This window comes from Lodderomyces beijingensis (genome assembly GCF_963989305.1).
Source record: "Lodderomyces beijingensis strain CBS 14171 genome assembly, chromosome: 6".
In the NCBI taxonomy this organism is placed as follows: domain Eukaryota; kingdom Fungi; phylum Ascomycota; class Pichiomycetes; order Serinales; family Debaryomycetaceae; genus Lodderomyces; species Lodderomyces beijingensis.
Window position 1 is genome coordinate 749,004 of NC_089975.1, and position 24,269 is coordinate 773,272.

Genomic DNA, 24,269 nt, shown 5'->3' on the forward strand with positions numbered 1-24,269 from the left:
TGTCTTCTATGCAAACTTCTCTTGTAACCTGACAAGACAAGATTTATTGAGTTAACAAAAAAAACAAAGGATAAAAGGCACTGTCCGTGAGTTATTAGTAAGACGGTGCTGGGGGATAGAAGGGTTGTTTATCAAGTGGCAACTTGGTTAAATTTTTGAAATTAAACAGGTGCTTCAGTTTTTGGAATGATCTCTCCCTCTCGTTGGTAGCAACAAAATAGGGATGATATTTGCGCCGGAGTTTAAACGCCGTGTCACGTGATTTTCTATTCTACTAGTTTACGGCTCGGCTAGGCTCGGCTAGGCTCGGTCTACTGCGATATCTATCAACCTCCATCGTCGATGGCAAAAGGCCCGTTTTCTCTTCTATTTTCTTTTGTATAAATGTGTCAAGTGAGTGAGTGAGTGAGTGAGTGAGTGTGCCTGAGAGTCATCTTTGAAGTCGGAGTTGCGAGTTCATTCCTTAGACTTGTGCTCGTGATAATAAAGAAACAAGTGATGGTTTTAAAGACTTTTGAATTGGGCAAGAGACCACATATTGTTGCTGAGCCCTTAACGCCCGAGGCGTTTGCTCCTTACGGTGGAGTAATCAGCGCAGACCATCAGCTCCACGGTGCCGAGTCATCGCTGGCGAACTACGGAACAGCTACAAAGCTTCACAAAGTTGCCCCTGTGAGCAACAACTACTCAAATGCTCCCAGCGGCAAGAAAGAAACTGCCAACTGGAACATCTTCAGATGCAAAGCTCCCTCGCATTTGATAAAGCACGGAGGCCTGAGATCGGTTTACCTTTGCAAAGTGCTTGAGAGACATCCTTTTACAACCCAGACTTTCTTGCCCATGGGCCAAGATCTCCGCAAAAAGTCATTCTTGGTGATTGTTGCTCAGACCGACGAGGCGACACCCGAGAAATTGCCCGATCCAAGTCGGATCAGGGCCTTTCTATGCAAGGGGAACCAATCTGTGACATACGGTGCCGGAACCTGGCACGCGCCCATGGTTGTTGTGGATGAAACCATACCGCATTTGGACTTTGCTGTGTTTATCCATGAAAATGGTGTTGCCGACGAAGATTGTCAAGAATGCTACTTTGAGCCCGGCTACAACGTTGAGTATTCGTTGGATAGTTCCAAATTGTAGATCTTATATATAGTCTATAAACTCCTTTACAATATCATTGGCATATTTCTCCTTCTGCTCGGGCATCATCCCCAGAGCTCGTTCTCTATAAACTGCCAATTTTGAAAACAAGTCATTTAAAGGGTCATCCTTATCGTCATCCTTGTCGTCATCATCACCACCACCATCGCTATCCTTCTTCAAGAGGAGAGGCTTCTCCATAGTGGCCTTTAATTTCTCCGTCTTTCTCTCATGGTAGCCGGGCCCAGACGTAGGCTTGACATTGTCCAAATTTGACCATTCATGGCTTTCCAATAACTCAACTATTCGGTCCCGACCTTGAGTTTCCCTGTACTCATTGTAGCCAGACTTTTCCAAGTTGATGAATTCCATCCCATGCGATATCACCAAATCCTCAATACCCTCCACGTCTTTCTCATCTACCTGCGACCCCAAGGGAACCGAACCAACAACAGCAAAGAATCCCGGCCACTGATTTTCCTCACCATCGAGCTTGCTCCTTAGCTGCTGGAGTATTTCGAGCTCTTTGGCGATAAGGTCCATGCTATCCGCCGTCATATTGAGAGCGAAGAATATTCCATCCAACACTTCTCGTAGCTCCTCCATTTCGTCGCTACTGAACTCACACTCCCATTTCCGCAACTCCTCAAGTTTCTCCTCCCCAGTGAGACTCCCTAGCAGACGGCTTGGAACTTCGTCTATGAAAATATGAAGCCGCAATGAAAAGTGCTTTGTGCAGAGAGATGTTCTCCAAATCATCCCCTCGTGGGAGGCACCCAGACCCAGACCCAGATCTCTATGGCCTAACACGTCTTCTTCTTCTCTTTCTTCTTTTCCTTCATCTCGCAGAATCACGTCAGCTACCCGGAGCTTGCCACTTGTAGGTGATCCAATTATCAAAATGTGGTTTGGTATCATTCTCAAACACCAAGACCGAAATTGCCGTTACTACCTACAAAAAAATCAAAACCAAAAAGAGAGAAAATAAAAGGTGTTAATAAATGGGAGCCGCCAGTGAAAACCAAGCGTGTTTAGTTAAAAACGACAGATTCACATCCGACACTGGCTCCCCCCTTCAACTGCAAAGGGATATGGCCTCAACAATAGCAACAACGGCAACGACAGCTCCGAATGGATCTGCTCCCAACGGTCATGGCAAAAAAGCAAATGGTGAGGCTAGCCTGAAAAATGTGGAAAAGTCAACAAAGGGGGACACTCTACAATTGGAAAATCTACTATTGCGGGACGAGGAGCTCTTCCAAAGCTCGTTGGACTCTGATGACTATCTAGAGAACCTTGCTCCCGTTATCAAGGACGCGGTGAGGCGGAACGGTCTTAGTGCGTTGATAACTAAGCTCAACGACATTGTAAGGGCCAAAGACGAGGAATTGAACGAGGTCTCGATGAATTCCATGGACGAAATTAACCAGTGCATGAATACTATTGCCAGCATCCACACCGAGGCCGACCTGTTGAAGCGACAGTTTCTTTCCGTGACTCAGAACTTGTCCAAGTCGTCTATTGAGCTAATGACGAAAAAGAAAAATTACGTCAAGTACAAGGAGGTGTGCAGTCGAATCAGCGAGGCGCAAGTTGTGCTCACCGAGTGCATCCAGGTGCTAGAGCTCATGAACCGGATCTTGGAGCTAATCAAGCAAACAAAGTACTTTCTGGCTTTGAAGTTAACCGACGAATTGACAAACATCCACATTCAAAAAGTCAATGAGTTTAGCTTTGCCAAGAAGATTGTCGACTCCATCCCGCATTTGACCCAAATGATCAAGGACGACTCGTTTGAAAATTTGATCAAATGGCTATCGTTGAATTTGGAGCGGAAGTTGCCCACAATCGGCGATGCACTATACGACAATTTGTATGACTTGCAGGACAAGTGGGCCGAGTGCAAAGCGCAAAACCCTACTTATGCCCCGTACAAGTTGAATTCCCCTGTTGAGTCGAGTTTGAGAGACCCCAGCTCATACTACAACGTGTTTGAAGACGAGACTTTGAAGATCCCCTTGAGCAGCGTGTATGATGCGATATTGGTTTATCGCACCTTGCACGAGCTGGAGAACTTGAGTGCCGCCTACCACAAGGAGTGGATGAAGAAATACAGCAGAATTATTTACCCCTTGACGTCAGTGGCCACCAATACCAAAGAGCAAGGGTTCAAGCTTGACCAATTGGAGCCTTATTTGAAAAAAATGGCTGCTTTTTTCGTGATGGATAAGCAATTGAACCTTGTCACCAAATTTCAGTTGCGAGCAAACGTCCAATCTGAGGAGTTGTGGTTATCGTATGTTTCGAAATTGAAGCCGAGACTTTTGCAAACTATTGAAGAGAGCGATTTTTATGATGTTCGCGAGTTGAGTCAATTCAAGAATATCTTGGGGGACTTTATGCAAATCATGGACTCCAACGGGTACGACGTTACCGAGATCTACGAGGTGATGATGGTGATTTTCAGAAACAACTTTGCTCCGCTCATTGTTCAATCTTTTAAGAAAAAGTTTGTTGAGTCCTTGCAATCGGAGCATAACCAAGCATTCAAGAGCGACCAAGAGGAGTATGAAGGGGTGATGAAGCATATTTTTTACGACCAGAATGCGCCATTTGTGAGAGCAAACGTGAAGCTGTTCCCAGTGAATTTCCCCTTTAGCGAAGATTTTGTCAAGTTTTGTATATTTGTGCGCAGCATGATCAAGCTGGTTTTGGACTTTATCAGAGAGTTTTACAATTACGAAGTCAATGAAATCAACAACATTATATTGAATGACATCGTCGAGGCATTTTTGAGCGACAGGAAAGGAGTCGGTATCGCATGGGAGATTGAGGATTTCATCACCAGAAACGCCGATAACAAGGAAATCATTGCTCAGAGCTTTGTAAACTTGGAATACTACACTCTAAGTTTGTACAAGATTGGGGTGTTTTTGAACGAGCGGTTGCGAAGGGAAACCGGGATGGGGATACACAACATTGACACCAACGATGCGTTCACTTTGGTTGCTGTGGGCACGTTTGTCCGACTCAAGAAATTTTCGGAGGACACAGTTTACAAGATGATTGATTCAAAGATTACCCAATTGTTGAGTATTGTTGAGTACAACGACTACTTACCGGTGGAAAGAAACACTGAGGCCAATTTTGCAGTCAAGGATTTCGCGCTATTCTTGGAGAATTTGTTCACGTCCATCTTTGAGAATTTCCCGTCCCTGTTGAGAACGCTTGGCTTATTCCGGAGCTATGATTTTGTCTCGCAGCATTTTTTGGCCGTTTTGAAAAACGCCGACCAGTACAACGAGGTTTTCATTGACAACTTTGATCTCGATATACAGCACTTGGAAAAGTCCATCAAAAAGTTAAACTCAACAGCAACCGCCGAGGATCAGGACTCTACGCAAGGGGCCGTCTCGATCGAATCTACATTTACAGAATTGAGACAAACTGTCGATCTATTAAAGTCTAACAACTACGACGAATATGCAACCAATTCTTCTTTCCGAACGAGACACTACAACAGCGTCAAGTTTGAAGATGGAATGAAATACATCAAAAAAATGCACGGAGCTGGCTCTCTTGCGACCTCACCACAAATTGCGCACCAGCTGCAGTTTCAACGAAGCGGCACCATCAAGTCCATCTCGCAGTCTATATCTGGATCAAACTTTGCCCACATTTTACAAGGTAAGCAGCATGAAGACGCCAACACCAACACCAACACCAACACCTTGCCCAGTAAGCAGTATGAAGAAGCCAATAATTCCAACGAAAGTTTGCAGAGCACCCCGACAAGCTCTAAATTTGCATCTATTGCTGATAGATTCAAGTTGGCCAATACCTCTCGATAGATATACTTTCATTATTTGCTTCATTTCCTTCCTTTACTTAATCCCCGCCTCCCAAACAAACCAAAGAAAAAAAAAAAAAGAAAAAAAGAACAAAATTTATTACTTCCAAAAGCTGAACCATCCTTTTCTTTGCTTTTGGATTTCGTTATTCTTTTCATCGACAATGGCTTGTATTTGGCTTTCTATCTCCTGCGACTGCAACTTGAGGTCGTTCTCAACTTCATAGTACTCTAAATTCGTCCATATCGTGTTGAGTAGCAAATATGTAGTTAGCGAGATGGTCAATGTGTTGAAGATGGCATGTCCAAACTGCGAGATCTTGGGCTTGGAAAAAGGCGGCAGGCTCGGATTGTGAACGTTTATGCTACGGTATCGTCTATGCCAAATCTGGTTTTTGACCGACTGTCTCTGGAGTCGGAATGAATGCATATCTGTGTTAATTAGTGTGTTCTTTTTGGTTTTTCTTTCTTTTATTGTTGGTGTGTTTCCTCTTGGTTCCCTTGATTCCCTGATATTCTCACCTGTTGAAACATTCGATACCAATTTTTTTTCTCGTTGTTTTAAATTTTCCAGCACTGGAGATGCAAGGACATTTTCTGAGCAAACATCAGTCTTCAGCACTCTAACAGATGATACAACTAACGTCTCGTTGGTCGCTATTAGCGAGCCGTTGTGCGCTCAAGCCGAACATACTTGTCCTTTCTCGCGTTTCCATTGCCGGTTTACGCTGTTGTGGTGGTGTCGGAACTCGTCAACTACACAGATCAAGCACATTACTGCAACACCAGGGGCAACCACCACTGCATGAAGAACTCAAACTAGCTCACGAACGTGCGAGAGTAGACAAACTAGTCAAGGCCCGCGAAGAACGACAACGATATAGAAACAGAACCGCCACATACTACGCAGCCTCGCTCGGGATTGTGTTTTTGGCATTGGCGTTCTCAGCAGTGCCCATATATAGAGCCATATGCCAACGTACCGGCTGGGGAGGCATACCCATAACGGACAGCTCAAAGTTCACTCCCGATAAGCTTATCCCGGTGGATACAAACAAGCGGATCCGGGTGCAATTCACATGTCAGTCCTCAGGTATCTTGCCCTGGAAATTCACTCCGTTGCAACGCGAGGTCTACGTGGTGCCGGGTGAGACTGCCTTGGCGTTTTATCGCGCTAAAAACATGAGCAAAGAAGATATTATTGGTATGGCGACCTACTCGATCACCCCTGAGAATGCCGCGGCGTATTTCAACAAGATTCAGTGTTTCTGCTTTGAGGAACAGCGGTTGAGCGCCGGTGAAGAAGTCGATATGCCCGTTTTCTTCTTTATCGATCCCGATTTCGCCAAGGACCCCGGCATGAGGAACATCGATGACATCGTTTTGCATTATTCCTTCTTCAAGGCTGCCTATTCTGAAGGCGAGTTGGCTGCTGTGCCTGCTGCTGCTGCTCCTGTTGGAAGTGCCGAAGTCAAGGTTTCAATTACCTAGTATATAATGGGTGAGACTTGGAGCACCCCCCGTGGTTGGTGGGGACCATACTTTTACGTGTAAATAGTGTTAGTTTAATGTTAGTGATAGGAATGAGACAAAGAGAAAGAGAAAAAAACGGTTCAAGCACTTTGTAATTATAGCCGACTCTCAAGTTTCAAATCTTGTTGAATTAGTTGTGGATAGATTACAGAAAGAGCATTGGCTCGAGTGCGGAAGCCAGAGTTCGAACATCGGGAATTGAGTTGTGGAAGCTACGGGATCTGTAAAATAGACTAGAGTCTTTTGAAAGATTGGGGACTGTGGACAGGGTTGCGTTTGCAATCCAAACGGCGCCAAAATTGCCAGCTAGCAGTTGGAACCCCGTCCCAATCTTTGCTATTTTCCAACCAAATTTGTTTTTTTTTTTTGGTTGTAGGTCTTACCCGTCAGTGTAGAATTCAATCTGAATGATCCATAGCTTTTTCCATTTTTTTGGCAACGTGTGGTTGAAAAAATGAAAAGACTGTTTTTCATGGTCCATTTGCAGATTTTTCCAAGGGGATGCAAACACGCTTGCATTTCAACTAGCTAATGGGGGACAAGTCGAGACGGCAGCAGCACGGAACGCAAGGCAGGTTCATAACCGATGAATTAAATGGGAGGGGGGGGGGATGGAAAGACGGTCGATCGATCAAGAACATTTTATACCAGCCGGGGCTATCCATTTAGCCAACCAACGGCAACTCTTGAGAATGTCAGACCTCTACGTCACATGGGCACTTGTAGCAGAAGCAGTACGACTAGGCTCTTTGGTGGTATGAGAAGCAGACAACCAGTAGAGTGGCCCGCCAAAAAAAAAAAAAAAAACATATTTGATCAGATAAGATTAGATCCGATAAGCCACCATTTAATCCTACATGAACTGGGCTTTTTTTTTTGTATCTTTGCCATGCTATGCACATGTGTTTAATTAACTTTTTACGAGCCCGCAGAGGCGAACGGGGAGAGCTGTGCTTCTTGCTTTGAGACGTTTACCAATGGATCGAGTGGCTTCTTCTGCTGGACAGCAGTAAATTGGTGAGTGTGGGGTGGGCACCTGCTATTACTTCAAATTCTTCGGCCTTTTTCCCCCGTTTCGAGCCCCTTTCCTCCCTCCTTGTACTGCTTCGTTCTACTGCTAATTTGCAAAACTTGTTTTTGTTCTCAAATCGCATGTACGCAAAAAATCTAACCAAGTCTAGACCCCGGGATATTCCATCAACAGGTCTCTCTGTGTCGGTGCCGTTTTGCAAAAGTAAAAAATTGCAGCCGGTAGTTCAAGAAAAAAAAAATAGCAAGCTCGGTTGCTTATATAGACGCCGGTTCTGTCACTCTTACTCTGCCATTTCCTCATGAATAGACAGCTCCACATGTGTCCACCTGGACATGGACAAATTTGCTTCCCAGCCTACATAGCATACGAGTGCTTACGGCATTTTACTAATGCTGACGAAGAGTAATCCTGCTAGAAAAAAAAAAATAGAAAAAAAAAAAGAGAACAATAGAATGTTTGTGCCGTTTCATTTCCACCATCCGATCCTTTGCTATTAAAAGGCGGACTCCAGGGAAGATAGTCTAATTCAGCAGAAACAATAGCTCACTATACCCTTTCGAATCAGCACCATTAGGAGGAGGGAGTTTGCTTAGAAATCCATGAGTAAGTGGATTACATAGCTCGACTGGCATCGAAAATTTTCTTGTTCAAGATCAAGCTTTTGGAGACGTGAGGCTGTACAACATGGTCATCTTGAAATTGATTGCTGAGCATGGCAATCTTGGAAAAGTCCCAAAGAGTGAGGGTGGGGGGAGGGAGAACTTCTTCGATGCGCTATTTCGTGGTTACATCATAGTAGTAATTAGCCAATTTCATTAAATGCCATGGGTTATATGTCGAAATGGTTGATTGTCTTTTTTTTTTTTCTTTGTTTCAACTCGCCCACTCAAACGCTGTGTATGGCAATAGGGCTAAACTGATCTCATCAGATAAAAAACAAGAGACAGAAAACAAATAGAGAGAGAGAGGTTTCATCAATCGGAACCTTCCACTTTGTATCAAGTGCATATTGCCGACAGACGCCTACGCTGCACACCTGTGAAATCCCTGTGAACTGGAGTTTGTCCGGGAAATTCACCCAGCGCTCAACGATCAATCCATCAATGCATCAACCCATCAACAACTCACCAACAACCAACCATCAAACAAGTTCCCCCTTGCCAAGACATCGTTTAAGAGCTTATCCGTGCGCAGCCTCGCCCCCTACCCCTTAATCCTTCCTGCTCCTGGGCTGTGTTCAGCCAAGATAAAGTTTGCAAAAAAAGAGAGATCTGATTGCTGTGGCATAGGCTCTACCCCCAACCAACCTTGTTGCGAAAACGTTATCCATTGACAAACAAAGTTAGTGGTTGTTACATTTTTTTACAAGGACGCTGTTATTACCGTTGAGACTCCTTTCAACCGTGATTTCCAAAAAAAAACCAAAAATAACCAAAAAAAAAAAGAGAAAATGGCGCAAGCACAAACGTCAACCTGTCAACTTATCCATCTGAAGCCTGAGAGTCTAGTTTTCACATCGATCTTGGCAAATGGGAACCCTCTTTCGTTTCATTTAAGCAGGTGGTGATTGGCTATGCCGACTCTCGCTAATTGCAAAAAAAAAAACAAAAAATGCCATTTCAACCTCTCAGAAAGCAGAAGCGCTCTGCTTCGGCAAGGTAGAAGAACAAGCTCAATCTTAGGTTCAAGCTGTAGCGTCTACTTTGGAGATTTTGGGAAATTTAGCAAGTTTTGCTTTGCATCAAATCTTTTTTTTTTTTTTTTTTTGATTGGAAACCATTTTTTTTTTTTGGGTTTAAAAAATTATCTATTGTGAGCCTTGTCCCCACCTAATAGTAGGCATGAGCGATAGACGTTCTACAATAAGATGTAGTTCTTGTTGACTATTCGTTGGCGATGGAGAGATCCCGCCTCAACAATACAGTATTTGAAAGTATAAAGATGAAGCTGAATCTCCTACCCTTATCCAAGCCCTTTGCGCAAGATGTAGTGAGCCAAACTCTGCAGATACACATTCCTCACCAACCCTGATAATAGCATCGAAACTCCACGACCCCCTTAAATTTTTTAGGCGGCTCAGAAAACAAAAGAATAGATAGAGAGAGATAAAGAAAGGTAGAGAGGTTTCTAAGAATAATGATTTCGACAATTCGAGCTTCTTTATTATTGATACTTGCCACGTCGCTCATCCCCGCAGCTCAAGCAGCAGGTGATTTTGAGATTTACCATGCTGACGACTTCCCTGTGCAGGCTTGCACTGGTCTCCTAGGCAAAACAGCCAACTTTTTTGAAAGTAAAAAAGTCGCCAAGGATGCCTATTGTAGTGTCAAGAACCAGCAAGCGTTGGGGACCATGGCCGAGTGTATTGAACGGTTACAAGAATCAAGAAACCACAACTCGAGAAAATTGTTTCTCAAGAGCTGCAAAAAATCAAATCTCACCGAGGCAAAGTATCTTGACGCCTATCACAATGCCACTAGTTTCGGATTCGTCGACACGACAAAGGACAAGAGTTTCAACAAGACCAAGCCTTATTCTAAACCGGTGCTCGTTTCAGCAAAGAAGATTGATGCTGCGTATGATGCCGTTGCCACTAGATGGTACAACTACAACTATGCCCACTGGTTCGGCATTGCGTTGTTTGCCTATTGGTTCGGCATCTTGTTCTACGCCGGTGCCGTTAACTTCCTTTCCTTTGCCTGCCCCGGGTTGATCATGTCCTTAAAAGGTAAAGCAGTCAATGTTTTCCGTCGGTACGTGACGCTTCCTGCCTTGTTCGGCAAGACCCATGCTCACCACAAGACCATCTTCAGCCACTTTCACGTGATGTTCCCCACGAGGCTCGAGTCGTTGATTGTATTTGCCTGGTTCGTGATGGCAGTTGTGTTTTGTTGCACCAACTATCACCATGTCAGCCCCAACTACATCTGGCCTCAGAAATGGAACGAAATGGGCAGGAAAATCGCCGATAGAACCGGGATCATTGTGCTCTGGCAGATGCCCATCCTTGTTTTGTTTGCAGGCAGAAACAATTTCCTCCAATGGATCAGCGGTTGGCCCTATGCGAGATTTGTCTATTTCCACAAGTGGATCGCGAGAACTGTGTTTCTTATTGGCATTGTTCATGCCGTGGGTATGACTTTTAACGGAAGAGGTATCGGCAAATACTATACAAGAATGGCCCAGGCGTACGTGAGATGGGGTGTTGCTACTCTCACCATGATGGGGTTGATGTGTTTCCAAGCGTTGGCTGCGTTCAGAAGAAGCAACTACGAAGTGTTTTTGTTGATTCACATTGTGTTGGCGATTTTTGTTGTTGCTGGACTATGGCTCCACACAACGGAGCCCGGGTTCGATATGTGGATGTGGGGAGCCGTGGCTGCGTGGGGGTTTGATAGAGCTGTGCGTATTGCAAGATTGGCCTTTTTCGGTATCAGGACCGCCCAGGTGCAATTGGTTGCCAATGAAACGTTGAGAGTTTCTGTGTCGAGACCAGCGTATTGGAAACCATTTCCCGGGTGCCATGCGTTTATACATTTCTTGAGACCAACGTGTTTCTGGCAATCGCATCCATTCACTATTGTTGACTCCGTGGAGGAGAAGGATACCATCACATTCTACTTGAAGGTTAAAGGCGGTGTCACTCATGGGCTTTACCAGTACTTGTCGCAGCAGCCGGGCCAAAAGGCCCAGGTCAAAGTCACAGTGGAAGGACCATACGGCAGCCCCATCCCCGCTAGCAGATACGAATCGGGTTTGTACATTGCTGGTGGAAACGGTATTCCCGGCATATACTACGAAGCCACCGCGGTGGCGAAAAAATTGGGGTCCAAGAGAAGACTCCAGCTTTTCTGGGTTGTGCGCCATTACAGATCTTTGGAATGGTTCTACCGTGAGTTGCAAAAACTTGCAACCTTGCCCATTGACACTAGGATCTACGTCACGCAACCACACGTGGGTTTAGTTGAGCCAATCACGTCCAACATCACCGACGACGAAGTTGAGCAACAAGAGGAACAGGAGAAGAAATCGGACGTGGAGGAAAGTACCGATTACATTGTCCAGTTGAAGAAATCGTTGAGCCACATTGAGTTTGTTGAGTCGCGACCAGACATGTATCAGCTTGTCGCTACTGAAATCAGCGCTGCCACTACTCCTTTGGCGATTGCAAGTTGTGCTCATGGCAGCATGGTGGATGACATTAGAAAATCCGTGGCGGACAATTTGGACAACTCGCCGTATAGAATCGAGTTGTTTGAACAGATCCAAGCTTGGTGATTGGCCAACCCTGTTGCTACACACACACACAGAGATATATATATCTATTTCTTTTCTTTAGTGCTAAGGTTGTAAATTTATAGAGTTGTTAATATTTATAGATTTTGTATTCTGTATAGAAAGAGTTGCTTTTAAAGCAGATAGAAGTTTTTGAAATTTGCTTGTTTGATTGGCCATTTGGACTAGGCCGTTGGAGCCGGCCATGAAGCCCCAGCAAGTGTGGGAAAAGTAGTCGCGTTGTTTTTTTTGTTTTTTTTGTTTTTTTTTTTTGGTGGTGGTGGTGGTGGTTAGGAACGAACGCGCCATTAAGTTGAGTCTTGAAACTTTTGCGATTGGGCGGTACCCACGGTTGAGTCGGGCAGGACGGGAACAAGTAACGAGCACATTAGCAGTAGAATTGGCGGGATTTTCGAAAGCAGGTCCGTCCAGCATTGTCTAGTCTACACCATGCCGCAAACTATGAAGAAATGGTCCTCCCGTTCCTTCCCTTGTTGGCCGACCCAGTCTCTCGCTCTCGCAGTCGGCAAAAGCACCGCGTGTAGACACCAGAGGAGGAATGGTGGTAAAAGCACCGCGTGCTTTTGTTGAAAAAGAGTAGACACCAGAGGAGGAATGGTGGTTTTGGATGTGGATGTGGGCGACTCGGATAAATAATAGAAGCAAGTGGCCCTAAATCAAAGGAAACAGAGCCATGGATAATAATAAAAAATCTCTCGCACAAGGCGTGTGGCAGCAGAAAATAAAAAACATCGAGATGGTGAATGATGGTGAGGGCGATAACGATGGTTGTTGCTGGTAGGCCGCGACGGACGGAGAAGGGCAAATTACTCGGTGGTTCAAGGCCAAAGTGCACTGGACGAGGGATAAGCCAAAAACCAATGGCCTTGACTCCTTGACACATCTGTATCTACGCTGATCTTCACTGCATTGGGACAACACACAGACACGAAAAATGATTGCAACTCGAGCTGGAACAAAGGAGAGACGTGTGTGGTGGAAGCGAGGGTCGTGCAAAAGGGGTGAGAAATTTGCTGAATCCGTCGAGAGATGCTACCAAGTGCAGCAGAAAAAATAACACGACAAAACAACAACAACGAGAACAACAACAACAACAACAACAACAACTACAACAACAACAGCAACATAATTACAGCAGATACATGGTAAACAAAAAACTGAGGAGGGGGGGCACACACAGAGAGCACACAGTTATTATTGAACTTATTGTGACTATCGGTTTTCAACTCGGGAAGGCGGCAGACGAAGGCAGGTTGGGGGCAAGTGAGGGGATGCCATTTCCAGATAGCTAAAAAATTATTCAAAGAAAAAAAAAAAAAAAAAAAGAAAATAATCTGTTCGTTAACACTCTTTTTCATTCGCTCCTTTATTCATTCATCTTGTTGATAGATCGAATTTGCCGACATATCGTTACTGGACAGTAGTGATACTAGCAAGAGCAGTGACAGTAGTAGCGGCAGTTGCAAACAGATTGGACCAAAAGTGCCACACGACACCACTTCAAGCCAATCTTACCAAGGGCAAGAATTTGGATCTGCGAGATTGGAAGGAATCAAAAATTTTCGAGATTGGCACGCAATAAAAGCTTTGAGTCGTCATTGGTTTGACAGCCTAACAGAAGAGAGAAGAAGAGCAACAAGAAGAAGTAGAGCAAGACGGAATCAAAGTTCAACAACCACTGGACTCGCTTCTACAAACATAAAGGTTATTAACTTTAGTCATTCGCTTAATCACATTTTCAAACAAGAGACAATTTTTAATACCAAGGTCGGAACCTTTTTTCATCAAAGCCCAAGATACATCACACATATACCATTTGAAAGCACAGTAAGGGAAAAAAAGAGACAATGATTTATCATCAGCTTCAGCCACGGGAACATCGTCCAACCTCAACCACTTTGGGGTCGTTGCTCAAAAGAGCAACGTCCAGCTCGAGTCAAAGCGAATCGAGCTCCGATTACTGCAGTGAAAGCCCCAATGCCTCGATGTGCCAAAAACCAGTCAGCGATAATGCACTTACAATAGCCTTGTCTATAGTGTTACCCGTTGTGGCCATCATCTGTGTCCTTGGATACTTTCTTTATAGAAACTATAGAAAGGATAAAAAGGAAAATTTGGAACACGATCCAGATTTTTTCGAAACGGGCGAAGCTACCGCATTACCTGACTTCCCCGCCATGAAAGATCCATTCCACAACAGCAACTCTGCCAGATATCCAATGCAACACATCAACAAGTCAACTTCGCTGCACGGGGGATTGAATGAGAAATACAATGGATACAATGTCCACACCAGACACGATCCATACTTGGACAATTTGGTTCTACCTTATCAGCATGAAACAGGATCGAAATTGTCATTAGACGACTATGCAAGGACTCTCGGAGATCTGCAAGGGTACAAGACATCAAACGACCCAAACTCCGTGGTAAGAGCAATGGCAGATACCGCTCACGTGGAAAAAGTGTTGACGCACGTTCTGTCCAAGTATCCATCGACCCACGCTAGTCCCATAAAGAGCCCAAGCAAAAAAGTCGAGGGCAAGCAATATACGAATTTGCCCAATGAGTCGCAACCAGACTTGCAATTTGCGCCACCAGAAGCTATCAGTGTTTTGGAGACTTCTGATGACGATATCGCCTCGCCGAAATTTCCTCGATTCGATGTCAAGTACGAGAATGAATCAGACCCGGCAATAAACAAGACCATCCCTCAGATTGTGGTGGAAAATGAGAAACAATTTTCCAGTGATGATAACTCCCACGAGGACGAGGACGAGGAAGAGAAGACATCGCATCAGTTCCAAAAGGAGAAATTCCCCGAGGATGCTTCCAAACCAATGGACAACCCTGCTGCAACCGAGGAGGACCATGATCACGATGATCATACCCGTGAAGGCGACTTTACTTTCTCCTCCTATGAAAGCACCAAACAACATCAAGAGAGTGCTGCACCTGAAACGCGGGAATTGCCTCCTCGTTCCAAATCACCTAGAATCTCAGCATTTAACTTGTTAAAGAATGATAGCGACAACGAAGAAGAAGACGACGACATGGACAATTTATCACCCAACCAGCAGGAAGAGATCAAGAGAATGAAGTCGATATACAAGGTATACTTTGACAACAGCTACGATCGCCATGGACACGGTGAGCTCCAACCTGATCCAAACTATCCAGTTCCTCCACACCTGATGAGTAATGCAACCCGTGCCCAGACAAATAGAGATAATAGGACCAGCGAAGGCTCCTCAGTATACGCTGACGGCGACCAGGCTGCTCAATACCAGCAATATCAACACCAGGAAAACCAGCAGGCCTACTATGACCAGTTCAACCAGCAATATCAGCAACAGTATGGCTCGCCCGTTGACCCGCACTTGTACCAACAATTCCAGCAGCAACAATACAACCATTATTTCCAAACGCAGCAGCGGAAACCACCACGTCCATTACCACCATTGCAGAACTTGCGCAACCCTGCCGATCTTAGAAAGTCTACTTTGCAAACTTTTACCGATTTTGTGCCAAATGTAAAGAATCAAACGGTGACTTCACCACCAATGGGTAAAACACCTTTTGTGCCCATCGAAAATGACGATGTTTGGACCTCACCAATAGAGTCTCCTTCAGTGCAATCCCAGGCTTCGTTCCCACAACAGATGCACCACCACCTTCACCATCAGCAGCACCAACAACACCATCACCAACAACATCCACACCACCATCCACATCATCATCATCAGCAACAACAACAAGAGTATTTTCCACATCAGCAGCAGCAAGTACCACCACCTCAAACGAAACCTGTGCCTTCAGCATCCCAATTGGCAAGGTCTTCCGTGGTTATGCTCAACCCCGTGACAGAAATCACAAAGTCGAGAAAATTCAAACCTGCTGGCTCGTTCCCTTCTAATCAGAACTTGCACGTACAATACGGACACGGTGATTTGAATGGGCCTGAAAATGATTTGTTGCCAGGTAATAGAAAGAGTGATGTCAGAAGAATGATGAATACAAACTTTTAATGTTGAGATTCACGAGAGTAAGAGTTGTTGTTGCATGATGGAAGCATTTTTTCCTGTATTGAGTATGACGACGTTGAAGCCTTGTTTATTTAACTGCACAATTAGATTTATTTAATAGATGATTAAAACTTAGAGACCAAATTGAGATAGACGACCCTCCTCTTCATCCTCTTCTTCTTTGAAAAAAATAACAAAACTACCAGCAGTATTTATAAAGCCACTCTAAGAACACCACCGATTGTGCCTGGAACCGGATTGATAAATTGCAACCAACCAAATTGCGTTATAAAACATTGCAGCAAAAACAACACACCCAGCGGTACACCTGGTAGCACCGCGTTCTTTCCACCAACAGTCTCCAAGGGAAAAAGCCTGGAGATAAAGTTGGAAAAAAACCAACCACCATTTACAGTGAGGGAAACATCGACAGCCAGAGAGTGCAAGAGTTGTGGAACCTAGTTGAGAGACCCCCTTTCGTTTTCTAGTATAGTACAGCATAGCCAGTTTTAGTAAAACCACACGAAAGCCATGTCATCTCCGCTGACCGCAACACCAGCTTCCGCTGCTCAGAAAATCATTCCTACTTCGTCGCAGAATTTGTTGAATGATAAATGGGACGTGGTGTTATCCAACGCGTTGATCAAGACCGGATTGGGATTTGGAGGCGGTGTCTTGGTGTCGATTTTGTTTTTCAAGAGAAGAGCGTTCCCTGTGTGGTTGGGAATCGGATTTGGGTTAGGTAGAGGATATGCTGAAGGCGATGCTATTTTCAGGTCGACTGCTGGATTGAGAACCGTCAAGGCTTAGCCTCACCTAGGAAGAACATCATCATCATCATCATCATAATCGTCATTGGCGTGTTGTGACTGCATCATCGTCTTATTTTTTTTTATGATCATCCCATCTCGATTAATGGCCCATTTTAAAAACGGGGAGCAACAAGATAGACAATTGATAGCTACATCTCATCCTCAATCAACTGTCAGAACCATTCATATCATCTACTAGCTTTTTTTAAAAAAAAGAGAGGAAAAGTAACAATAATTGTGTATCTTCCTACTTATTTAAACTGGAAAAAGTTTTCTGCAAAGAATTATAAAAAAAAAAAAAAACCAAAAAAAAGAAGAAGAAGAAGAACACCATATAGAAAAGCTTATTATTTTTGAATAGTTTCAAACTTGTAGATGTGATGACAAAACCTTTGATATGGCCTCTGTTTTCGTGGATGCTCCGTCGTTGAAAAAGTGCCAATTTTTCAGAACATGTTTAGGTGCTGGAAAACGAGGAGTTTTCTAGAGAGAGAGAGTCGCGTGCCGGGCATTTGCAGCAACTTCCACCCATCACCACTAACGAGAGCATGGATCAGCGAATAGCAAAGATAATCAAGGACAATGTAGACATATACGAAGCTCTACAAGTACCTCCAGATGCACCCGCTGAAGAAATACGACGAGCGTATCGAAAACAAGCATTGCTCCATCACCCAGATAAGCAAACTACTCGCGGTGCCGATGCCGATGCCGGTGCCGATGCCGATACCAGCCAGTTCAATCTTATCCTCACTAGTTTCCAAATACTTTCAGATGCGAATTTGCGTGGCCAGTATGATAATCTACGGCGAGCCAAACTACTGAAATTGGCTAGCCAGGCGCATGTCGATGGGTTAGTTAGGAGATTCCAAGATGATTTGCTCAGTGGGGAGAAGAAGAACAACAACAATAACAACCAGAGAAGCAAAGCTCCGAATCTTGATCAACTTCGAGAAGATGGGATCAAGCGGCGCCGGTTGCAAGAAGATAGCCTCCGCCAGCGTTCACGAAATGAAGCCACTTCGACCATCCGCGATTTCCCGCAGCTGTTTCCATTAAAGTTGCGCCCCGCTACTTATTCCGCTCAGCTCAAGTACAAATACAAACCCGGGGTGGAAATCGACGAGTCAATCTTGAGAGAAATCATGGGCCTGTTTGGTCCGGTCAAGAATGCCACATTGGGCGAGCAAGATGAACGATACGCGTATGCTACGATCGAGTACGATGATGCTCGGAGTCTTCAACACGCACTCGAGTACGATTATTCGTCAGCTAAGAAATGGGATGGCACGCGCGTGCGCAAACTCGCGAGTCTACTACGCTCTTTCAAGAAATTTAATGGTGACGATGGTGATGGTGATGGTGATGAACAAAAAAATTCATCGCAACGCTGGACAGATAACCCCGTTGTGAACGAGATTCTTGACGAGTATGTAAGATCCGTATCTGACAAGAATATGGCGTGATTCGATGGCCATCTTGGCTTTTTGGAGAGCTGAGTTTTTTTTTTTTTTTGATTTGCGATCACAGCAAACGGACAAAACATTCAAGTCTCAATCCGAGGATCACCTGGCAAATAACCTCCTACTCCGTTGGGAACCCCTTACATGTATACGTATATATATGTTGGTAAAAACTATAGCGGGCTTTTTTTCGTCGCCTTAATCGTCTCTCCAATTCACCCATACTTCATCGGTTCTGAATCTTTGAGTGCACACACTATCGTCCAACTCGGTAGTTTGGCCCATCCGATACTGCAACAATCCCGCATGGGCAATCATGATTCCATTGTCGATACAGAATCGTTCATCGGTAGCGTAGATTTGTCCGTTGCGGCGATCCTGAATCATAAGCTTCATCATCTCCTGCAACCGTTCGTTGGAACCTACCCCGCCAACAATCAAGACTTGATTGCTATCCACATGAGCCAATGCACGCTCGGTGATCTCCACCAACATGCTGAACAAGACCTCCTGCAACGAAAAACACAAGTCCTCAGCAGTGATGGGCTCGCCCAGCTCTTCATCCACCACCGTTTTCCCTCGCTTACCACTGAATAAATCCTTCGCGACGCCATCGATATAAGCCAATATCCCCGACATTGACAAATCCATCCCCTTGACAGTATAGGGCAAATTCACCAAGTGGCGGCCGCGTTTCGCCATCTGCTCGATATTATAGCCGGGCGCAGGCTCATTGGGGATTTTCAACGTGCGAGCAAACCGATCGAGGCAATTGCCAATGGCGATATCTAGAGTCTCGCCAAATATACGGTATCGTTGTTTGGAATACGCGATAACTTGAGTATTACCGCCACTGACGTACAACACCACGGGGTTGACGGCACCAGTAATCTCTCGCCCCATTTCAATGTGGCCCACACAGTGGTTGACTCCAACTAAAGGTACATCCCATATTTGAGCCAAGGTACGCGCGGCGATAACGACGCTCTGCAACGGTGCACCCATACCGGGGCCCTGCGTGAAACAGATGCAATCGAGATCATCGCCGGTGATCTTAGCGGTAGCAAGCGCCTTTTTAATTACCCGCACCACCCAGTTCCGATGGTGTCTTGCCGTGTCTCGCGGGAGGAAACCTTCGCCTGGGGGCGTAATGTATGTATCTCGAATATTGGAGAGAACTTGGGCTCTATTCGATGGTGTGAGATGTCCGTGCGGGTGAAGAATCACGCCCACGCCGAGTTTATTGGCGGACCCTTCTAGCCCCAAGGCTATGTAGCTGTTCTTGCCTGGTTTTAGATGTTTGTCTAAATTCACGGCCATTCTGTAGGGGGGAATGTCCTGCTTGCGTCCTCTTTTTTGGTGTTTTGTTGGAGAATTGTGATTGACCATATGCCTCTAGTTGGGTGGGGAGATGTCTCTAGTACGCAATACTCATTTTTCTCTATTTTCCAAATTTGGCAAGTGATGCGGCTCGCGCTTGAAAGATCAACATAAAGAGAAAACACCCGTGTTGCTTGAAACCCTCGAACTTGATCGATTTCAAATACCTATAAACACGTCTATCCACCGCCAAATAAAACATAAAGAACAGTTATTATCATGTCGTTGGTAGAGCAACTCGGCCGTTTGGAAGATTCGACAAAAAACTTGAACTCGTACAATTTCGCCAATCCAGGAATGTTTACCAATACAAGAGTCGATACACCACCAATTGAACTCATACTCAAAGATGCACAAGACGATGAAAAACATTTATACAAAGTGGTCAACTCCAAAACCAACTTGGACGAGCCTGAGGTTGAGCGGATTGACGGACAAAGAAGCTACATCGAGGCTGATCAACTCGAAGAGTCAATCTATGAAAACGCCAGGTATGATAATTACTCGCAATTTGAAGACTACGAGACTCCCATAGCTCGAGTCCCCACCATCTTGTCTCCGACCAATCCCAGAAACACGCAAGTGCTGCTAAATTTGGACAATGTGGATAACCCCATCGAGCGGGTTGAACGACTAATTGCGATTGTCGCTAAACACCCCAATTTGATTGAAGACGCCGACGAGATCAATATGAAGTTAGTCGAGTCGCAACGTGCAATTGGCGATTTGATGGCGGAAATCAACGCGATGGAAAATGAGATTGAAGAGTATAAAAGCGTGCTTCGCAATGACTACAACGTTGCCGTGAGTCCCGTGAAGCGAGGAGCTGAGTTGAAGTTTGAGGATGCTGATGATGATGCAAGCGACCAGCTTATTGATCTTGATGCCCTGATACGACGAGAGGAGGAAGAGATTGCGAGGTTGGAGCATCAGATGAACCTCTGGAATGCCAGCTCAAGCTTTGGTGTGTAGAAATCAACTTCAAGTTTTTGTTTTCATGGGTGCGATATTTCCTATCCGCTTCTAGTAGAGATGGTGCCCCAGGTCATCAAGGTCCGCCAACTCTCCCCGCCCTTGACTATTCTTGACATACTATGATAAGTAGAGAAAATTGATGTGCCCCGCTGAGTTTCAACTTTAAAGAGTCAACATTGTGATACATTAATGAATTCGTCATATCTAAACACACCAAATTAATCAACATAACCCAACACCTATTTAGACTGAGCTGAGGATATCAGAGTCACCAGCGTCCAAGATAGACAAAGTACCGACTCTGAACAATTTACCGCAAACGGTACCCAATTCATTGTTACCACCTTGGAAGTAGTAGACCTTGGTCTTTGACATCATGGCGTAGTATTCCAATTCGGATTTTCTCAAAACTGGAGTGTTGGCAGCAATGATCACCAACTGGGCCTTACCGGTTCTCAAGGACTTGACAACGGACTTGTAGCCCAAGGTGTATTTACCTGACTTGATGGTCAAGGCCAACTTGGAGTTGATGTTTTCTTGGTTCTTGGATTTTGGGGCCTGAAACATGGAAAATGGATTTTGTTAGTAACAATGTTTTTCTTCCTCTTTGGTTCATGTGCTCAAGACTTTTTCATCTCAACTGAGGCTCCCCTAAAGGCCCCTCGTTACCCCAACTGGTGCAAAAGAGGTCACACCTCTGCCTCCATCGCCGGCGATATTCAAAAGGGTCGGCGTGTATGAAACTTAAGTCATGTGCGGTTTTTTTCAAATGATTATACGGACCATCTCTGTGTTTGTTTATCTGATATCAATAGTACACTCCGGTCTTGATGTAAAGAAGAAAAGGATGAGATATGCTCTGCTTAGAGACTGGTGAAAAATTGCATTCCTATGTAACGGGTGCGAGTTTCGCAGCGCAAAAATTTGCCATATCAAGAATAGGGCTCCAGCCCTAACGCACGTGCACGCACGTGCCTTTCTGTCTCTCATTTTCATTTTTCGCCTGCCACCTCTCTCACTGAAACCTCCCACAGACGAAAAAAGGGCATAGATTTGAAATTTGAGAGTCGTACAGGAGAAGGCAGTTTCTTAGAACCAACGACCAAGCCAAAGGTATGTGAATAACAACGGCACCTATAGCATTTGTCATGAACTGGAACTACGTCCAATCTGGAAAAAAGCTGAAATCAAAGAATGCAAGTTAGAAAGGGGGACATGGCAGGACGGAAGACGAGCCGGACTATACATCATTTGAAGGAAAAAGGTCAACATTCGGGATGTCTTGAAATAGGCTCAACCACGTTCAAACTGCTCCCTATGCAATGGCTCCGATCCCTGGACATACTCAACAGAGAGCAATGTTTTTCCAGATGAAACTGGAAATGGCAGACAATAGGTGTTAAATTGAAAAAAAAAGCCCACCTTGAGCAACATATACTAACGTATTCCCCTTTTTTTAGCAAGATGAAGATTGAAGTTGATTCCTTTTCAGGCTCAAAAATCTACCCAGGTAGAGGTACTTTATTCGTCAGAGGAGACTCCAAGATTTTCAGATTCCAATCATCCAAATCTGCCTCCCTTTTCCACCAAAGAAAGAACCCAAGAAGAATCTCATGGACCGTGTTATACAGAAGACACCACAAGAAGGGTATTTCTGAAGAAACCTCTAAAAAGAGAACCAGAAAGACCGTTAAGCACCAAAGAGCCATTGTCGGTGCTTCATTGGAATTGATCAAGGAAAGAAGAAGCCAAAAGCCTGCTGACAGAAAAGCTTCAAGAGACGCTAAGTTGGCCAAGGACAAGGAAACCAAGAAGGCTGCCAAGGTTGCTAGAAAGGCTGAAAAGGCTAAGCTTGCTGCTTCTGGTGCTTCAGTTGTCTCAAAGCAAGGTGCCAAAGGTTCTTTCCAAAAAGTGAAGGCCACCTCCCGTTAAGTCAATTTGATATAACCTAAAAAGAAGAAGAAAGTGAAGAAACCGCGTGGGATTTGTATTTTAACGACTGGAAACTGTTGTGTATATTGCCATTTAATTTATCAATAAATATATACAATTGGATCTATTTGCATATATCTATATAAATCTAGAACAAGAAAGGTGGTGGTATCAGTTCAGTTTATGCAAGAGATAGTCGATATTCACCAAATGTGAAGTCTGCTTCTTTCTCTGCAAAGCTCAAAATGGCTTTCGTTTGATCCCCGACTCTGAATCCAAAGTGGAAACTCTTCGTTGAATGTCCATATATCAAGTTCCTCGTAGCTTCTTCATCCATACCACCACGCCGAGCCACTATAAGAATGAACCCGAAATAAAAGTTTGGATCCAATCGCGTCAACTCCAGCTTGACATATTCGCAAAAGTGCTGCCGCTGTGACTCGTCATCGTCATCGTCATCGTCATTGTCATTATCATCATCGTTATTGGCTTTTTCATAAAGAGTGTATTTTTCAATTATTGTTGATGCCAAATGATACTTGACAATTTGTTCACCATCCCCAGAACACATGCAACAAAACAAGCCGGATTCATTTTGCAAAAACGCGATTGCAGCGCCAGGGATTGCCGCGCATCCCATCCTACCGGGCAATTTGAAGAAATTCCCACCCGACGAAGTGGCAATGTCAACGCCAACATGAGTAATGTGAGCTAGTCCAATAGTATCCATCACTCCTTCTCCTTCTTCTTTGTCTCTCGCTACTGAAGAAACCCCATTCTTGTAAAGTTGGAAAATCCGGTACGATTTCTCACTGACTAATCCCTCGCTGTCATCCTCCCGAATACCCACAAAACTCTTTAAGCTAGTACAATTGAGAGCTAAGGGAACATTCAACTCCGGGGTTGTTTGATACTCTTTTGCAATTTCATCGTAAATGCGAAACATTTCCACGGTGGGATTGCGACATTTTAGACCCGTTAATGAACCCATGCGGGTCGTGCCGTCGTCGCCGCCATGCGAGATGAAGCTAGCGTCAATTTCAACTTGACCTAGTCGGTTCAAGCTTGATCCGTATCCCGTGTTGGTCCATGGCGAGTCTTCAAGCACGCGAGATGATTCAGCGATGGTGTGTTTCAGTAGTGCTTTCTTGATCAATTTGGCATATTTGCTATTTGATGAAGCGTGGTGGTTGCCTGCTCCAATGTGTATCACGAGGAGGTCTTTCATGCGCCCCTCGCTATGCAGAGTCAAACAGGAATATATCTCTCTTCTGAGAAGGCGGGATGTTGCAAACTTGTTAAATTTTTTTTTTATAACGTTTGGAATTTTGGCGTTGTTTTCGGGGAAAGTTGTGCTGGTGCTGGTTCGAGATAAAAGATGCTGCAAAATATCATCCAGTTGCAAAAAAAAAAAAGAACCAAAATACAAAGATAAGAGATTTTATAAAACTTACGAATAATAGCAGCTCGGGATATCAAAGTATGCAGGCAACAGAAACGATAAGATGGGAAAAGAAGATTCTAAGCAGCTTCAATGAAAGCTCGAGGCCGCTTATTTCTTCAATAAACTCGCCCACAAGTGTGTGTGTTACGGTGTCATCATGCGGTGCTGCGAAATCAAGTCGACTATAAAAATGGGAAGCGGATTCAGCGGATTCGGGGTTCTCTTCCAACGAAGCTAATGTATGTTCAATGACGTGCTACTTCCAATTGAAGAATAAGCGTCGTAGAACAAAACTATCTCAAGAGAAAATTTCAACGCCAGTATAACCCCTTTTGAGAAGATGCAGACCTGCTTTTACAACTATAGAAAACCATAATAAACTCAAA

The 24,269-nt window shown here is 44.5% G+C and overlaps 14 protein-coding genes across 14 annotated transcripts; 9 read left to right on the top strand and 5 right to left on the bottom strand. All coding sequences in view use genetic code 12, as the record gives it.

The window, feature by feature from the left end:
* Positions 1–498: 498 nt before the first annotated feature.
* Positions 499–1,140, top strand: LODBEIA_P50390 (uncharacterized protein; the record flags this gene model as incomplete). The annotated part of the gene is made up of 1 exon (XM_066975327.1): positions 499–1,140. One exon carries the CDS (start codon positions 499–501, stop codon positions 1,138–1,140), a length of 642 nt encoding a protein of 213 aa, XP_066831977.1.
* A 3-nt stretch (positions 1,141–1,143) lies between these two features.
* LODBEIA_P50400 (uncharacterized protein) lies at positions 1,144–2,058 on the bottom strand (the record flags this gene model as incomplete). The annotated part of the gene is made up of 1 exon (XM_066975329.1): positions 1,144–2,058. One exon carries the CDS (start codon positions 2,056–2,058, stop codon positions 1,144–1,146), a length of 915 nt encoding a protein of 304 aa, XP_066831978.1.
* An 83-nt stretch (positions 2,059–2,141) lies between these two features.
* Positions 2,142–4,991, top strand: LODBEIA_P50410 (uncharacterized protein; the record flags this gene model as incomplete). Its single annotated transcript, XM_066975330.1, has 1 exon — positions 2,142–4,991. One exon carries the CDS (start codon positions 2,142–2,144, stop codon positions 4,989–4,991), a length of 2,850 nt encoding a protein of 949 aa, XP_066831979.1.
* A 99-nt stretch (positions 4,992–5,090) lies between these two features.
* On the bottom strand, positions 5,091–5,420 carry LODBEIA_P50420 (uncharacterized protein; the record flags this gene model as incomplete). Its single annotated transcript, XM_066975331.1, has 1 exon — positions 5,091–5,420. One exon carries the CDS (start codon positions 5,418–5,420, stop codon positions 5,091–5,093), a length of 330 nt encoding a protein of 109 aa, XP_066831980.1.
* Positions 5,421–5,620: 200 nt separating this feature from the next.
* Positions 5,621–6,481, top strand: LODBEIA_P50430 (uncharacterized protein; the record flags this gene model as incomplete). The annotated part of the gene is made up of 1 exon (XM_066975332.1): positions 5,621–6,481. The coding sequence occupies one exon, from the start codon at positions 5,621–5,623 to the stop codon at positions 6,479–6,481; it is 861 nt and encodes a 286-aa protein (XP_066831981.1).
* A 3,211-nt stretch (positions 6,482–9,692) lies between these two features.
* LODBEIA_P50440 (uncharacterized protein) lies at positions 9,693–11,834 on the top strand (the record flags this gene model as incomplete). The annotated part of the gene is made up of 1 exon (XM_066975333.1): positions 9,693–11,834. One exon carries the CDS (start codon positions 9,693–9,695, stop codon positions 11,832–11,834), a length of 2,142 nt encoding a protein of 713 aa, XP_066831982.1.
* A 1,865-nt stretch (positions 11,835–13,699) lies between these two features.
* Positions 13,700–15,880, top strand: LODBEIA_P50450 (uncharacterized protein; the record flags this gene model as incomplete). Its single annotated transcript, XM_066975334.1, has 1 exon — positions 13,700–15,880. One exon carries the CDS (start codon positions 13,700–13,702, stop codon positions 15,878–15,880), a length of 2,181 nt encoding a protein of 726 aa, XP_066831983.1.
* A 528-nt stretch (positions 15,881–16,408) lies between these two features.
* On the top strand, positions 16,409–16,687 carry LODBEIA_P50460 (uncharacterized protein; the record flags this gene model as incomplete). Its single annotated transcript, XM_066975335.1, has 1 exon — positions 16,409–16,687. One exon carries the CDS (start codon positions 16,409–16,411, stop codon positions 16,685–16,687), a length of 279 nt encoding a protein of 92 aa, XP_066831984.1.
* A 550-nt stretch (positions 16,688–17,237) lies between these two features.
* Positions 17,238–18,155, top strand: LODBEIA_P50470 (uncharacterized protein; the record flags this gene model as incomplete). The annotated part of the gene is made up of 1 exon (XM_066975336.1): positions 17,238–18,155. The coding sequence occupies one exon, from the start codon at positions 17,238–17,240 to the stop codon at positions 18,153–18,155; it is 918 nt and encodes a 305-aa protein (XP_066831985.1).
* Positions 18,156–18,350: 195 nt separating this feature from the next.
* Positions 18,351–19,541, bottom strand: LODBEIA_P50480 (uncharacterized protein; the record flags this gene model as incomplete). Its single annotated transcript, XM_066975337.1, has 1 exon — positions 18,351–19,541. The coding sequence occupies one exon, from the start codon at positions 19,539–19,541 to the stop codon at positions 18,351–18,353; it is 1,191 nt and encodes a 396-aa protein (XP_066831986.1).
* A 210-nt stretch (positions 19,542–19,751) lies between these two features.
* LODBEIA_P50490 (uncharacterized protein) lies at positions 19,752–20,504 on the top strand (the record flags this gene model as incomplete). Its single annotated transcript, XM_066975338.1, has 1 exon — positions 19,752–20,504. One exon carries the CDS (start codon positions 19,752–19,754, stop codon positions 20,502–20,504), a length of 753 nt encoding a protein of 250 aa, XP_066831987.1.
* A 246-nt stretch (positions 20,505–20,750) lies between these two features.
* On the bottom strand, positions 20,751–21,293 carry LODBEIA_P50500 (60S ribosomal protein eL30; the record flags this gene model as incomplete). Its single annotated transcript, XM_066975340.1, has 2 exons — positions 20,751–21,065; positions 21,291–21,293. The coding sequence occupies 2 exons, from the start codon at positions 21,291–21,293 to the stop codon at positions 20,751–20,753; spliced, it is 318 nt and encodes a 105-aa protein (XP_066831988.1).
* Positions 21,294–21,971: 678 nt separating this feature from the next.
* LODBEIA_P50510 (60S ribosomal protein eL24) lies at positions 21,972–22,439 on the top strand (the record flags this gene model as incomplete). The annotated part of the gene is made up of 1 exon (XM_066975341.1): positions 21,972–22,439. The coding sequence occupies one exon, from the start codon at positions 21,972–21,974 to the stop codon at positions 22,437–22,439; it is 468 nt and encodes a 155-aa protein (XP_066831989.1).
* A 181-nt stretch (positions 22,440–22,620) lies between these two features.
* On the bottom strand, positions 22,621–23,667 carry LODBEIA_P50520 (uncharacterized protein; the record flags this gene model as incomplete). Its single annotated transcript, XM_066975342.1, has 1 exon — positions 22,621–23,667. One exon carries the CDS (start codon positions 23,665–23,667, stop codon positions 22,621–22,623), a length of 1,047 nt encoding a protein of 348 aa, XP_066831990.1.
* Between the last annotated feature and the right edge of the window lie 602 nt (positions 23,668–24,269).